Raw genomic sequence first — 15324 nt, forward strand, 5'->3', positions numbered from 1 at the left:
GACATGGAAGAGGAACACAGATTTGTGTTTGAGGAACAGGACTCTGTAGGACAGAGAATGGGTTGGGTAACAGCAAGACTGGGCTGGGGAACCATTTGGGAGAACGTATAGTGGCCACGCAGGGGAGGGTGCTGGTGGCTGAGCCCAGGCCAGTGGCTGCAGGGCCTGAGAGAAACACATGGATTTTAGATGTGGTGATTAGAGGGATGAGGAGCTGAGGGACAGAAAGGGACAAAAATGAGCCTGAAGGCTTGGCTTGGGTGGCCAGATGGTTGGTGATGTCATTTATGTGGATGGGATGGTGGAGGAGGAAGAGTCGGAGGGCAGATGGGTTCAGTGCTGAGCATCCCAGGGGTGTCTAGAAGGCTGGTGGGGACACCAAGCAGGAGCTCAGAAGAGGAGCCTGAGCTCGAGACATGGCTGTGGAAGTGGGTGACGGGTTGAAAGGCGGTAAGCTTAGAGTGCGGAAAGATTTGGGAAGAGCCAGGGCAGCAAGAACCCTGAGGACCACCACCGTCTGGCATTGCATGTATCCATCCTTACAAATACGCCATGGCAAGTGCCTCTGAGCCTGCACCTTTGTCAGTTGTGTTCTCTGAGTAAACTCTATGGGAGGGGTGGACATCCCTTGGTCTGGACTGGTCATTGACTAACCAGCCATCTTATGGGGCTAAGCAGCAATCCTAGGAGCAATGTGTTTATCATGTGGCCTCCAGACCCCCCCTGCCGTGGGGCTGGGCAGCTCTTGCTTACTTGAAGAAACTCAGGTCCTTTGTTATGCCTCTAGGCAGCAACCTTGTTTGTCACAAGGACCCTGTCCAGAACAAATTACTTTCAAATGCTCTGGGCAGAGCACGTACATTACTCACTAAATTTAATTCTTAAACCGGGAAAGTATAAGGTCAGTCCCCAACACTAGACCCTTAACAGAAAGATGATTTGCAAACATTTTCTGCCATTCTATGGGTTGTATTTTCACTTTCTTGATAGTGTCCTTTGATGCAGAAAAAGTCTTTTGCTATCTGTTACTCAACTTGGTGGTTCTCTCCTCAATCCACTGAGTCTCTCCTTAGTCTTCTCATTCTGCCACTGAGCCCACCCACTGAGTGTTTAATGTTGGTTATTATATTTTTCAGTTCTAAAATTTCCATTTGGTTCTTTATATTTCCTCCCTGAGACTATTTTTAAACTTATTTTAGTTGTGTTTGTAGTTGCTCACAAAAACTCCTTGACAGGTAATTCTAACATCTATCTGTGTCATCTTGGGGTTGGCTTCTGTTGTCCTTTTTTCCCTCATGTGAAGATTTTTCTGGCTCTTGACACAATGAGTAATACAATGAATCGTAAATGTGTGGGTATTATGTTATGAGACTCTGGTCCTTACGTAGATCTTCATTTTTAGCAGATGCTCCCTGGCACTGTGTTGGCAGGACGGGGGCTCTGACTCATTGCTTTCAGGTGACAGTGGAAGTCTGGATTCCCCACTCAGTCTCTATTGACACCTCAAGGGCAGCTGCTCAGGGGTGAGTGCTCTGGTTCTCCATGAGTCCTCTGCTGATGTCACCCTTGCTGGGAGAGTCAGGGGTACCTCATTACTGCTCCTCACATGACACTTCAGGGGTGCCCTGCTACTACTGTATGGTGGAAAAGTCCCCTGACACCATCCCAGTTGGGGGCCAAGGAGCACATTGTCATTATCTGGTGAAGATGCAGGTCCAGGCATCAATGTGGCCACTACTGACTCTGTGGATGGGGGGGAAAGCCACCATCAGCTGGGAATGAGGGTCTCGCTCCCCACTTGGCCTCCTCTAGCATGACCCTGTGGGGAGAGGGGTGCCTCATTACAGCTGGTTGGGGTAAAGTCTTGGCTCTCCACTCGCTCTTGCTGACCATTTGTTGAAAAGACTATCTCAATTCAATGCCTTCATTTCTTTGTCAAAGATCAGTTAACTATATATGCTTGGGTCTATTTTTGGGCTCTCAATTCTGTTCCTTTAATCTATTTGTGTATTCTTTCACCAACGTCACACTCTCTTGATAAATGTACTTTATAGTAACTCTTGAAGTTGGATAGTGTCAGTCCTACAACTTTGTTTTTCTTCTTCAGTATTATGTTGTCTGTTTTTTTCTTTTCTTTTTCATTTAAACTTTAGAATCAATTGTTGATATCAGAAAATTAATGTCTGATTGGCATTGTATTAAATCTATGGATAAAGTTGGGAAGAAATGACATATTAACAACATTGAGTCTTTCTATCCATGAACATGGAATCACTCTTCCTTCATTCTGATTTTAAAAAAATTTCTTTCATCAGAATTTTGTGGTTTTCCTTATAAGAATCCTGCACATATTTTGTTAGATTTATTCCTAAATCCTTCATAATATTTGGTGCTAATATAATAATTGATATTATGTTTATAATTTCAAATTCCAATTGTCATTGCTAACATTGATATTAATTAAAATAAAAGCAATTGACTTTTGTATATTAATTTTGTATCCTACAATGTTTCTGTAATCACCTATTAGTTCCAGAAGGTTTTTTGTTAATTATTTGGGATTTTCTACAAAGACCATCATGTCATTTCTGAACAGAGACAATTTTATTTCTTCCTTTCCAATCCATATACCATTTATTTCCTTTTCTTGTCTTATTACATTAGCTATAACTTCCCATACAATGTTGAGTAGGAATGGGGAGGAGGACACCCTTGTCTTGTTCCTGAGCTTAGCAAGAATGTATCCAGTTTCTTATCTACATAAGATATTGGTGTAGATTTTTTAATAATTTTTTAAAAATGAAGTTGAGGAAGTTCCTCTCTATTTCTGGTTAGCTGAGAGTTTGTATGTATAGGTGTTGGATTTTATCAAATGCTTTTTCTGCATCAATTAATTTAATCATATGATTTTTTTCTATAGACTTTGGAAGTGGTGGGTTACATTAATAGTTTTGGAATGTTGAACCAGCCTTGCATACTTGGATTAAATTTTACTTAGCCATGGTATAATATTATGTTATACATTGTTGGATTTGATTTGCTAATATTTTGTTGAAGAGTTTTGCATCCTTGTTCATGAAAAATTGATCTTTAGTTTCACTTACTTGTAATATCTTTATCTGGTTTTGGTACTGAAGTAATTCTGGTTTCATAGAATGAGTTAGAAAGTGTTCCCTCTGTTTATATTTTCTGGAAAATATTGTAGAGAATTGGTGTCATCTCTAAATGTTTGGTAGACTTCAGTGAAGCCATTTAGGCTTGATGCTTTATGTTTCAGAAGGCCATTATCTATTCAATTTATTTAGCAGATATAGGCCTACTTAGATTATCTATTTCTCTTTTTGTGAGTTATTGTAGATTGTGTCTTTCAAGGAATTGGTTCATTTCATTTAAGTCATTAAATTTGTGGGCATAGAATTGCTCATAATATTTCTTTATTATCTTTTAATGTCCATGGAATTAGTAATGATAGCCTTTCTTTCATGTGCGATTTTGTTATTTGTTCTTTCTCTCCTTTTTTCTTGGTTATTTTGGCTATCAACTTAATTGAGATTATCAAAGAAGCTCCTTTTAGTGTTGTCAATTTTCTGTGTTATTTTTCTGTTTTCAATTTCATTGATTTCTGGCCTAATTTTTATTATTTGTTTTCTTTATTTAGATTTAAATTTACTCTTCTTCTGTAGTTTCCTAAGGTGCAAGGTTAAATTATTAATTTTTGATCTTTCTTCTTTTCCAATATATTTATTCAATGTTATAAGTAAGTTCCTACATGAGCACTTCTTTCACTGCATCTCACAAATTTTGGTAGCTCATACTTTTATTTTCATTTACTTAAAAATATTTTTTATTTTTACTTGAGATTTCTTCTTTGACCCCTGTGCTATCTAGAAGTGTGTTGTTTAATCTCTAAACAGTTGAGGATTTTCTGGCTAACTTTGTTATTGAATTATAGTTTAATTCCACTGAGAGCATACTTTGTGTGATTTCTGTACTTTAAATTTGTTATAGTGGGTTTTATGACCCATATATCTCAGTGAATGTTCCATGTGAGCCTGAGAAGAATGTGTATTCTGCTGTTGTTGGATAAAATAGTCTATAGATGTCAATTAGGTCCAGTTGATTGACAGTGTGTTTAGTTTAACTACATCTTTACTCATTTTCTGCCTGCTGGACCTGTTAATTACTGACAGAAAGGTCTTGCAGTCTCCAACATCATTGGCTCCCCTGGTTCTCAGGCCTTCAGACTTGGACTGAATTATGTACACTGAGTTTCCTATGTCTGCAGCCGGTGGACAGCAATTTGTGAGTCTTCTCATCCTTCGTAATCCATGAACCAATTCCTTATAATAAACCCTCTCTTTCTCTGTCTGTCTCTCCTACTAGTTCTGTCTCCGGAGTACCTGACTGAGACAGAAGGTTTCTGAGACTTAAAATTGTTCTATTATTCTTGTTTTTATCTCCCCTATTGTCTTTCGGCTTCCGTAGAAATTCCCTCTTAAACAGAATCTGGTCTTGTTGGTTTTCCAGCTGCCATTCTCTGTTATTACACAGGAGTCATACTGCTGTGGTGGTGTGAGGGCGGGGTATGTTCTATAATCCTGGGATTAGGTGTCAGTCTTTCAGTGAGTTTGTTCCCCTGGGCTGTGACCTTCTTCTTAAGATAAGAAAACAACAACAACAACAACAAAAATTATATGCTGGAAACTCAGACTTGTGGGGGGTGGGGGGGAAGGGCATTTATTGAAACCTTAAAATCTGTACCCCCATAATATGCCGAAATAAAAATAAATAAATAAAAAAATAAAAAAAATTAAAAAAAATTATATATGTACACACACATATATATGCACACACGCACATACATACATGGTTCTGTTTCTCTGGAGAATACCCTGACAAATATATTATGAATAAATTAAACATAAATCAACTATCATGTAAAATGTTTTTTTAATACATAAATCACTGGATTAATGGATCATAATACTTTAAAGCTGAATTTAAAGGCTCAAGACAAAGTTGCTTTTTAAATTCATAACTTAAATAAATTGAATACCAATTAAAAACATGAAGCTTTAATTAGTCTATAATTAATTAGCTCACAGCCACATCCTCCCCTCTTGTAGAAACTTCAGTGGCCCTTATGGCCATGTGACTTTTGTGACCTTAAGTCAATTAAATTTTCAGTTTCCTCATCTGGAAGTGGAGACCATGTTTGTCTTTCTTATTTTAAAGGGTTTTTGTGGGAATCATAGAAGTTTATGAAAACTCTGTGAACTGTGAAAGGGTACTCTACTTAGCAGTCATTACCATGAAGTATAATTGGTTAGGATTCAATTAGTTCATATTGAGGACAGATTACATGATAATGGGCCCTGAAGCCTTAAAAAAGGATGAAATGGTGCTTCCTACAGGACAGGTAGGACTGTGGGACCCAGGTGGAATATAAACTGCACTAACAACATTGAATTATGTTTTGGACATTTTACTTCAATTTTTTTAGATTACAACAAGAAAATCTGCTTAGAAGTAGACTTTTCATATTTCTCAAACTAATTGATCCTTTCATAATGAAAGATCAGACCCCAGGTTCAGAGCTTTGGTAGGCAATATTATCTGGCAGCAACATTTATAAAATGGTTATAATTATCTTCTATTTATGTCCGATGATACAAATTTTCCATTTACTATAATGATATATGGATTCCTTTAAAAATAAATACATTTAAATAAAAAATTGGGGGGTTATTTTGGGGAGGGGTGGACTGACAGCCTGGAAGTTTTATTTTTTAAATATTTATTTATAATAGTGAGATAAGATCTCACTATTTTGCCCAGGTTAGTCTCCTGGGCTCAAGTGCTCCTCCTGCCTCAACCTGCCTGGTGGCTGGGTTTACAAGCATGCCCGGCTGCCAGGAAGTCTTTGCAGGATGGGCTGGCAGGGCAGAAACCCAGAAACCCAGTGGGAGCTGCCGTTGCAGGGTCAGGGCAGCAGGGCCTGGCAGGCGGTCTGCAAGCAGGATGTGCAGTGGATTCTCCAAAGCGGAACGGTCCTCTTGATTGATGCCATCCTCTCACAGAGCAAAAACTTGCTTTAATTGTCCAAGTGAACTAGGCATGTGGCAAATACCAGGAAAATAGTATGTAAAAGATTGAAGATGAGAGAAACACTACTCTAGAATGCTCTGAACACTTGCAAATAATTCTCTGTGCCGGTGTCCCTCTCCCCTCTGCAAGTGGGAGAGCCCACCTTGGGGTGCTGAGGAAAGGCGGGGCATCTGCTGGTTGCCTTTCTCCCACTAAACCTAATGTTCTGTTTCTCACATCCATCTCTTAAGGCAGGAAGTATCATCTCCCTTTGACGGATGGGGTAAATGAGATGTTGGGAGTGTCCTTGTTCAAGGTTATACTACATCAGTGCTGCAGTCACTGTTCAAATCAGGGGTGGGGTTGGACAATGGAGCAGAGGAGGTGTGTGGACAAGGAATGGTGGTGCAATTTCAGGCATCCGCCTGCAAGACAGGTCCCGAGGAGCTCACTGTGGAGAGTTCTGGAAGGTAAGAGCTCTGATGCCTTTAGCTCTTTAAACGTGCCCAGATGAGGCAGGACAGTATTCTCCTCCTTGGAGGAAAGATGCAGTTTGCTCTGGCAAGTTTTGCTCAAACATTTGGTCTGATGTGGGCAGGTGGTTTTTAATGGATGTCCAAAGGGAGGGGGAAAGAAGACAGACACAGGACCAAAGGGAGGAGGGAGGAAAGGACCATTCTGAGAGCTTTGATTCCTTGGATACCCCAAATCCCATTGCGCGTCTATCTGGGGGACATTGAGACATTTGAGGCATTTCGCTAAGGTTGAAAATGGGATGTTTATAGCCCCTCAATCCTGGCAGACAGATGGAAACAATTAACACCACATCTTAAAAGTCACATAGTTGGACGCTGCTCTCATGCTTAAAATCCCTCTCTGGATGGTTGGAGCAGAGATGGAAAGAGACGGCAATGAGATGTGCTCGCCGCCTTTCATATGCTGAGCACTATAACAGGGTCCCATGGGGAGGCTGCTACTATTGGCCCTGTTGCCCGGATGATAAAACAGGCTCAGAGAGGTTAGGCATGTGCCCTGTGCCCAAGGTCTGGGAGCTGAGGATTCAACCTCCCAAAGCTCACGTCTTTCTCAGACAACAGGTAGAGTAGGTTGAAAGAAAAAGAGTCTGTGGTAGGCTGAGTAATGCCCCTCGGAAACAAAGGATACCCAGATCCTCACTCGCGGGACCTGTGAGTGCTATCTTGTATGGCAAAGAAGGCTCTGCAGATGCAGTTAAGGTGGGCCTTAACTATAATCACAGGTGTCTTTATAACGGGGGCGGGGGGATCTAAGACAGACAGAAAAGGAGAAGGTGACATGGCTGTGGAGGCAGATAGTGGAGTGGTGCGGCTACAAGCCAAGGGCTGCTGGCAGCTGGCAGAAACCGGAAGCAGGACAGGATGGATTCTCCCTTAGAGCCTCTGGGGCAGCGAGGTCCTGCTGACACACTGATTCAGCCCTGTGAAACAGATTTTGGATGGCTGGTCTCTGGAAATGCGAGAGAATAAATTTCTGTTGTTTTAAGCCACCAAGTTTGTTATACAAGCCACAAGAAACAAGCCTGAGACAGAATCCTGAGGGATGACCCTCCAGGGACAGTGAAAGGGAGAAAGAATACCAATACTGAGGACCTCAGGGGGAACCAGAGGTTTGAGGAAACAAGGAGTATTTCAAGGGAGGTTAGTTTCCCAAATGCCTGTCCCCATGAGACCAGGAATGTGAGCTTTGTCCCTGCCCTGCTCACGTCCCCTCTGCTTCCCTTGGTTCCCTGCCTGTCTTCCTGGGCAGTGGCACTTTGAACTCCAGAACCAAGAAGGACCTTAGAGACCCCAGAGACCTTGGCCCAAGCTCTGTCCCAAGACAGGGGTATCTCCCAGGGCATTCCAGAGAGCTGTCAATCCTGCTAACTGGCCATAGGATAAGACCAGAGGTCCCCGAGAGTGCCTTGGTGAAGGGCAGGGGAGGGGAGGTGAACGGGGACAAAACACTGGAATGTGACCAAAATCTTACAGTTCAAAAGCCACCACACTGTCAATGTATGGTTATGAGTAACAGAGATCCTTAAGAAGGCACCTTCGGGTAGGTGGCCTGGCCTAGCAGCTGCTCTTGGCAGCTTTACGGGGGACTTGGGCACAAGCGCTCTTCCTGAGGGTGGGTGGGCAGATGTGAGCCTTGGCCTGATTAAGACCATCCCCACTCACAGGACTGGTGAGTGCAGGTGCGCTAAGGTGCTAGACTGCTGGCCCTCAGGCACAGTTACTTCCCTCTAGTTAATGCTCAGCTGGAGGACCGTGTCACAAAGCCTGGCTTTGCACAGCATGGGTTGCATGTGCTCTGCAAGCAGCAGCTAGGCAAGTTTCCTAATGCTTCCAGACAAAAATGCAAACTCCTTTCCTTGACCTGAGAGGGCCCCCAGATGGCCGACGCGTAGCTGTCCAGCGATGCCCTCACCTCCACACATCTCCGTCATCTCCCTCATCCTGTTCAGTCTCGCCGGGCTTCTCTCTGCTCTCAGAATCTGCCAAGCCCTGAGATTTCGTGCCTGCTCTTCCCTATGCATGGAGAGTTTGTCCTATAGCTGGCATCTTCTCAGCCTACAAATCTCAGCTTCGATGTCACCTCCCCGACACACCTTACCTGACTGCTCAGCTAAAGTGTGCCCCGCACCAAAGGCATACTGTAGTGCATTACCTTGTCCTGCTTTTCCTTTGCAGCCTACCATTCTATGGGATTGTTTTATTTGCTTACCCCTGTACACTGTCCTTTTCCCTCTGCCCTGTCCTGACCCTCATGTGTTGGGATGTTATGCTGCTCATCGTTCTACTCAAGTGCAGAGCTTGAAATATACTAGGTCCTTGATGACACTTGTTAAATATAGGACTGGCTGAAGCAAGGGTGTTGGGCAGCCTCACAGGTGAACTTGGGCTGCTGTCCCATGGCCCACGGGAGAGGGAGGCCCAAGTAGAACACTAAAGATCAATGTGGGGGAGGAGACTCCAGCCCTCGCCAGGCCAGGCCGAGGTCTCTGAAGGCTGGAGGCCAACAGAAGCGAGTGCTGGCAGACAGGAGGCCCCCAGCCTGGGAGCTCACGGGGGAGTCCACGGAAGCTCCTGGATGGGCAAATGGGGCCTGGTGTGGCAAAGGAGACTTGTAGGCCACGAGATGACCACGGAAGCCTTCAGAACAGGGAGTCAGCACACAGGGTCAGTCCGTGGATGAGGACTGAGAAGACGCATGAGTGATGAGGGTGGGGCAGTGGAGGCCCCACAGGAGCGCCCACTGGCTGGACACTTCCCCAGAGCGTCCTCACTGTCTGCTGGACCGGCTTAACTGTGGTGGGATCCCGGCACCCCTTTTATCCATGATGATCCACTTTTAAGCCCACGATGCAGCAGTGCGCCGCCCAGGGTGTCTAGAGAGACTTGGAGAGACGCCCAGAGGCATCATGGTGCGCCGGCGCAAGGCTGACAACTGTTTCACAGCCGCGATCACAGTCTCCCCGAAGCACTTCACGTCCTTTCCACAGCTAGAGTGCCGTGGCCAGGAAGCACACTGCCTCAGAGACCCGGAGGATAAACCCACGACCCAGCTGTGTGACACTGGCCAAGTCGCTTGACCTCTCTGTCCCTCAGTTTCCTCATCTGTGGAGTGGGCATGGATGACAGCCATATTTCAGAAGGCTGACATGAGGCTTACATGAGTTAATACATGTAACACAAACAGGGCCTGGCACATGGTAGACTCTATGGACGTGTTGCTTATGTTGTTATTAGAGTCAGTTTGAAATGGCATTCAGGATGGCACGCAGAGATAACAATGTTAACTGTGAGTCCAGGTGGTTCTTGAGGGCTGTGGGGCTGAAGCAGAGTCCCTGGGGTGTCCCCCAGTGGTCCTCTCTCCATCAAGGCCCTTTCCAAAGGGCGCTGGCGTGAGGGCTGCGGGGGCCTGCCAGGGACGTTCGGAGCTCTGCGGGTTGCCCGGCGTCTGCGCTCTCCCGGCACCAGCTGCCCTCGCTGGGCAGGGGCTCACATTCAGCTGGGATTCGGGGGCCAGACAGGGAGCTGGTACAGAAAAGTGAACACACCCAGTTCTCTCTGCAGAGGCCCATCCTGTGCACTGGAACAAGCAGGGCAGATTTTTAATGGAAAGGTTGATGAGTAGTTTGCTGTCACTGACACCTGAGACGGGCGTTTGGCGTGGAGGCTGTGACCCTGACACTTCCAATAACAAGAATGGAAACTTCAAGCCTCAAGTAACTGTTAGTTTTTACTGGCAAGAGGAGTGTTTGATTGGTCAACCTAATTAGTTATGTGGTTTTCTAGATATTAGATGCCCCTTTTTCTTTTGAGTCAAAGAGGAGAAAAAAAAGGTTCCAATCCAAAAACACTTTATTGTCTTTTATGTTTGCCTATGTCATTACGTTCACTAGTCTTGTCCTTTCTCCATGTGGATTTGAGTTGTTGTCTAGTGTCTCTTCATTTCCGCCTGAAGGACTCCTGCTAGTGTCCCTGGGAGGGAGGTCTGCTAGCAACAGATTCTCAGCTTTTATTTGGATATGTCTTAATTTCTCTTTTAATGTTGAAGGATTGCTTTGTTGTGTACAGAATTCCTGGTTGACACCCCCCCTCCTAGAATACGTCATCTGACTGCCTTCCGGCCCCCACGGCGGCGTCTGATGAGAAGTGGGCTGTTTACCTTACTGGGGATTCTTCTTGTGATGAATCCTAGATATTTTCTCCTATTTTTTCCCTAAAAGTTTATAGTTTTATGTTTATAGTTTTATATTTAATGTTTTCTACATTAAATCTATGATTTAATGATAAATTTGAACTAATTTTAATATAAAGTGTAAAGTTTGAACTAATTTTAATATAAGGTGTAAAGATTAGGCCCATATCTGGTTTTTCCATAAGGGACCCGGCACTATTTGTTGGAGAGCTTTCCTCCCTCCACGGAATCACCGTGTGGAAATGACGGTCTCAACCTGCCACGGCTGCCCACAAGAGTTTAACGCCTTTTTCTTTCTAGTCTTAAGGAGATCAGAAAAAATCCACCCATTCAATACTTTATTTTGGGATTTAGAGATTTTCTGTCTATCATAGTCTCAGTGCCCCACTCCCCTTCTTCTTTAATGTCACCTTTAACTGTGGTTATAGAAAGTTAGAAAAATGTGGCAGAGTGGGACTGCCTTGTCCGTAAGTCTCAACCAGTTTATAAAACAATGAAGAATAAAAAAGGAGAAAAAAGGAAAGAAAAGAAAAAAAATAGAAAACAAAATAAAAGAGAAAGAGAGGGCCTAGACTTCCGCTTCTACTCCATCACTTTACCTGGCCACCTTGGACTGCTTTCCTACCTGAAAATGGAAGCAGTAGTCCCTTCTCCACACACTCCTTGTGATAAACAACAGCTCTCAGGTCAAGCTTCCTGGGAGGTCCCTGCCCGGCCAGAGAGAGCTGGCAGAGCAGGGCTCTCTCTCCTGCGCCTGCCTCTGCCCCCGGGCTGCAGGGGCTGGTGGAAGAGCAGCCTGTGGAAGAGCAGCTGGCGAGTGGCGGATTAGCAGGCTGCTGGGGATGGGTGTCTGCGTGCTCCCCACCCGGCCCCAGCGCTGCGCACCGCCTCGCTGGAGCTCTAGGGAGAGGTCAGTGAGGATGCAAACGGATTAGGAAAGCTAGCGCCCCTCGCCACCAGCACCTGGGGCTCTGGAAATGAGTGGCTGGCAGCTTTGTCAGGGAGATAGATATATAAATGTCAGATTTGGTTTAAAGGCTTCTCAGAAGAAAGGGAAGAGGAGACCAGCCCTCTTCGCCCTCCTCCAGCTTTGCTGGGAGCCTGCCCCTTTCCGTCCTTCCTCTAGGCAGGTGCTGGAGAAAGCGCTGGTGCTGGCATCGGCCCCAGCTCTGCATGTGGCGGCCAGGGGCACAAGTCTCGAATCACATATTGGAGGCAAAAGTGGTGAGCGTGCATTCCCAGGCAGAGGGAGCGGGCAGCGCAGCGCCAGGCGCAGGCAGCTCTCTGCAGCAGCCCACGCCCGGCTCTTGGGCTCCCTTCTCACGGTTCATCTGTCCATTCATTTGATTAAGTAATTAATCAATTAGCTTGCTCATTCACTGAGAGCCAATCAGACAGCCTGGCCACCCTCCGATGAATGTTTATTTAACTTCTCTGTGTGCCTGTGCCTGTGCCCAAACCTGGGGACACAGGTGATGAAAACATGGTGTCTACACACCGTGATGAGTGGCTGCACCATACCTGGCTGGGCCGGAGTGGAAAATACTGGCCCAGATGTGTTCCTGGACATTGCAGGGGCTCTGTCACACGTGTGGGTTTTCTTGCAGGCATGAGCCCAGCCTCTGTGACACTGGCCAGCACCCTGCAGGTCAGGGGCGAAGCTCTGTCTGAAGAGGAAATCTGGTCCCTCCTGCTCCTGGCTGCGGAGCAGATCATGGAAGACCTTCACAATGGTGAGGGGTGCGCGGGGCAGTTCTGTCTTGGGGAGTTGTCTGTGAAGCTTCCCAAACAAACACATTTCTGGCTGCTGCTGGTTGCTCTGTGATGAGTCCGTGGTATCAGAACGCCGGTGAGCGGCACCCCCCCACGGGGCTGCACTGGGAGGGCTGGCCTGTCTCTTGGACCCATGCCGTGTGGCAGAGTTGAAAGGAAGGCCTTGCTTCTGCCTGGGATTGCCGCGTTTCCAGGCATGGAACCTGGGAGGCGTCTGGGGGGACCAGCTGCAGCTCCGTGGGCCTCCACCAACACCTGTGCCATCTCTGGGCACAGCCAGAGACGGGAGGCAGGGCAGGCTCCCAGGACACCGCACTCTGTCCACAGGCCGGCACCAGCTGTGCGGTAGAAGGCAGACCCAGGCTGTGCTCTCAACAGGGGAGGTTGATATTAACATAAGAATTATTAACTGCGATATAACAGAAGAGTAAGGTGTAAGGAAACTACACAGTCCCCAGGGCTGAGGGCAGGTACAAACTTTGAAGGGAAGCCCCTCCCGGGTGCGTTCAGAACCACAGGAGCCGGCTGGCAGCCCAGGAGCACGCAGGCCCAGGCGACAGGCGACTGGCACCAGCAGGCGACCCGCACCAGCGACCGGGTGGGAGCACACGGAGGGCGGGGGCGGGTCACATGGGGAGGTGTAGGCCGGCTCGGGGGAGCCGCCCTCCTCTGGGAGCTGGTGTGGGCAGGGCTGGAGCCAGGCCAGGCCTGGAAGGCGGGAGGGACCTCGGGTCCGGACGTGTCGGGTGCAGAGCGCCCGCCGTGGGCCGGCCTCGGCTGTCTCTCCCGTGCCCTCTCCCGGGGGCGCTGCGCGTCGCCCTCTGTCCGGGAGGGATACCTAAGGCGCCAGAGCGAAGGATGGCCCCGGGGCTCCTGGGCACCTGCCAGACACAGCTGTATGGCTGGCCCTCCGCACAGTGGCCCCATCTCTACACCCTATCCCTGGCTTGGTTTCAGATTCCTGCGACTATGTGGTCTGCCCATGGTCAGCCCTGCTTTCTGCAGCTGGGAGCCTTTCTTTCCAAGGCCACGTTTCCCACATAGAGGCCGCTCCTTTCAAGGCCCCTGAACTGCTACGGGGACAGCATGATGATGAGCAGTGGGATGTGTCCCAGGTAAGGTGCACAGCATCCCTCCAGCTCCCGTGTGCTGTCCCCTGGGAAGGGCCTGTCTGGGCAGTGGCACCCCCCGTGCCCAGCTCAGCTCTGCAGAGCCTGGGCCCCAACACCACAGTGAAACAGGCTGAGAGAATTTCACTCCCAGGCTTTCTTGCCAGCAACTTCTAGCCCTCGGATGAAGGCAAGTCCACTTCCCTGAGCCCCAATTTCTACATCTGTGAAGTGGGGTAAATGTGACTTAATTGATCAGGTATTATCAATATTCTAAAAGAAGTGTCAAAAAGCTGTGGGTAAATGGTTTGGTATATTGGTACCATTGACAGCATGGAGCAAAACCTTAAAAATGACCCCAAAAGTCCTCTACTAGGAATTTGTCCTAAGCCATGAGTAAAGATTTAGTTACAACAATGCTGATTGTTGTTGTATTGTTGACATTAGTGACAAATTGGAAATAAGGTAAATGGTCAGTGAGAGTGGACATAGGGCAGGTAGTATTAAAATGAGGTTGTAGGAACTTGCTTAATGACTTGAAAAGAAACTCAGTGTATGCACACGCAGCGTGGACTGAGTCTGCATAGACAGAATGAAAGAGAAAGAGAGAGGAAGCCCTAAAAATACGTGCCCCAGTGTCTGCAGTGATCATGTCTGCATGGCAACATCAGTGGACGTCTTTGGTTTTCCTGCAGTGGGCATGTTTTACTTACGAATAGCAAAAGGTTCCAGCATAAACATTATTTCCAGTTTTCAAAAGAGAAAGTTCAAAGGAGAGAATGACTCAAGGCAGGCCCATGGCACAAGGTGGGGCACGGTGGCTGTTTAATCAAGGTGTTCTGTTCCTTCTTCCTGACCTTTCTGGGAAAGCACAGATCTAGAAATGTCACTCCTCTCATGAGGCTTCCTGGAACTGGGGCTGCTTTTCCTTCGGGATCTGAGAAGCAGAGAATGGGGCCTTAGTGGCTTCCAGGTTTGGTTCGTCTGGGTCCACATGTCTCCACAGATCGTGATGGTGTAAGCATGAGAGTCCTGGCTGCAGTGGTTCCTGCTCCAACAACCAAACCCCACCCCTTTGGCAGCCACCCTGCAGCCAGTCCCTTGAACCCTCTCCTGCACTGCGAGGGGCCCAGGGGTGAATCACTGGACTCCTGGGTTGGACACAGACTTAGGTGCCTCTAGGATCTGTTTGGGTCTCTTGGCTCCACCTATAGCAAGTTGCCTCCCACCTCCGGACTCAGCTGAGATGCCGCATCTTGAGCTCTGGCGTCTGGCTTTCTGTGTGACTGCTACAGAGGCATGCTAATGCAACCTGAAAATGCAGAGAGTAGTTTCCTATGGGGTAAAACTTAACCAGTGGTAAATGAGAGTTGGGAGGGAACTAAGAGAATAAATTTTCCCTCTCCTCTCTTTGGATAAGGAGGCTTTGAGATGCGCAGGGCTTGCAAACCTTCCAGAAAAGAGCTGAGTGCTAGGGAGCCCTGTCTGCTGCGTTTCCTGCTGTGCTCTGTGGCTTGTAGCAAGAGGGTGGCCAGCATGCCGGTCACATCTGCCCATGCCTCCCTTCCCCTTTTCTCCTTATTCTCATAGCTCTGGGCTTGCAGCTCCTTAAGGAAGGGCCAACACTTAA

At 47.0% G+C, this 15324-nt stretch overlaps 1 protein-coding gene across 1 annotated transcript in view; it reads left to right on the top strand.

Annotated features, from left to right (window-relative positions):
• The first annotated feature begins 416 nt into the window (after window positions 1-416).
• LOC105860090 (FERM and PDZ domain-containing protein 2) overlaps window positions 417-15324 on the top strand; it is a 94043-nt gene continuing 79135 nt past the window's right edge. The window contains exons 1-5 of the mRNA XM_076009668.1: window positions 417-450; window positions 6404-6557; window positions 11939-12036; window positions 12420-12545; window positions 13543-13700. Coding sequence (XP_075865783.1) covers window positions 417-450; window positions 6404-6557; window positions 11939-12036; window positions 12420-12545; window positions 13543-13700 — 570 coding nt within the window. The remainder of the gene's footprint in view (window positions 451-6403; window positions 6558-11938; window positions 12037-12419; window positions 12546-13542; window positions 13701-15324) is intronic.

The sequence above is a fragment of the Microcebus murinus genome, chromosome 14 (assembly GCF_040939455.1).
Source record: "Microcebus murinus isolate Inina chromosome 14, M.murinus_Inina_mat1.0, whole genome shotgun sequence".
Classification (NCBI taxonomy): domain Eukaryota; kingdom Metazoa; phylum Chordata; class Mammalia; order Primates; family Cheirogaleidae; genus Microcebus; species Microcebus murinus.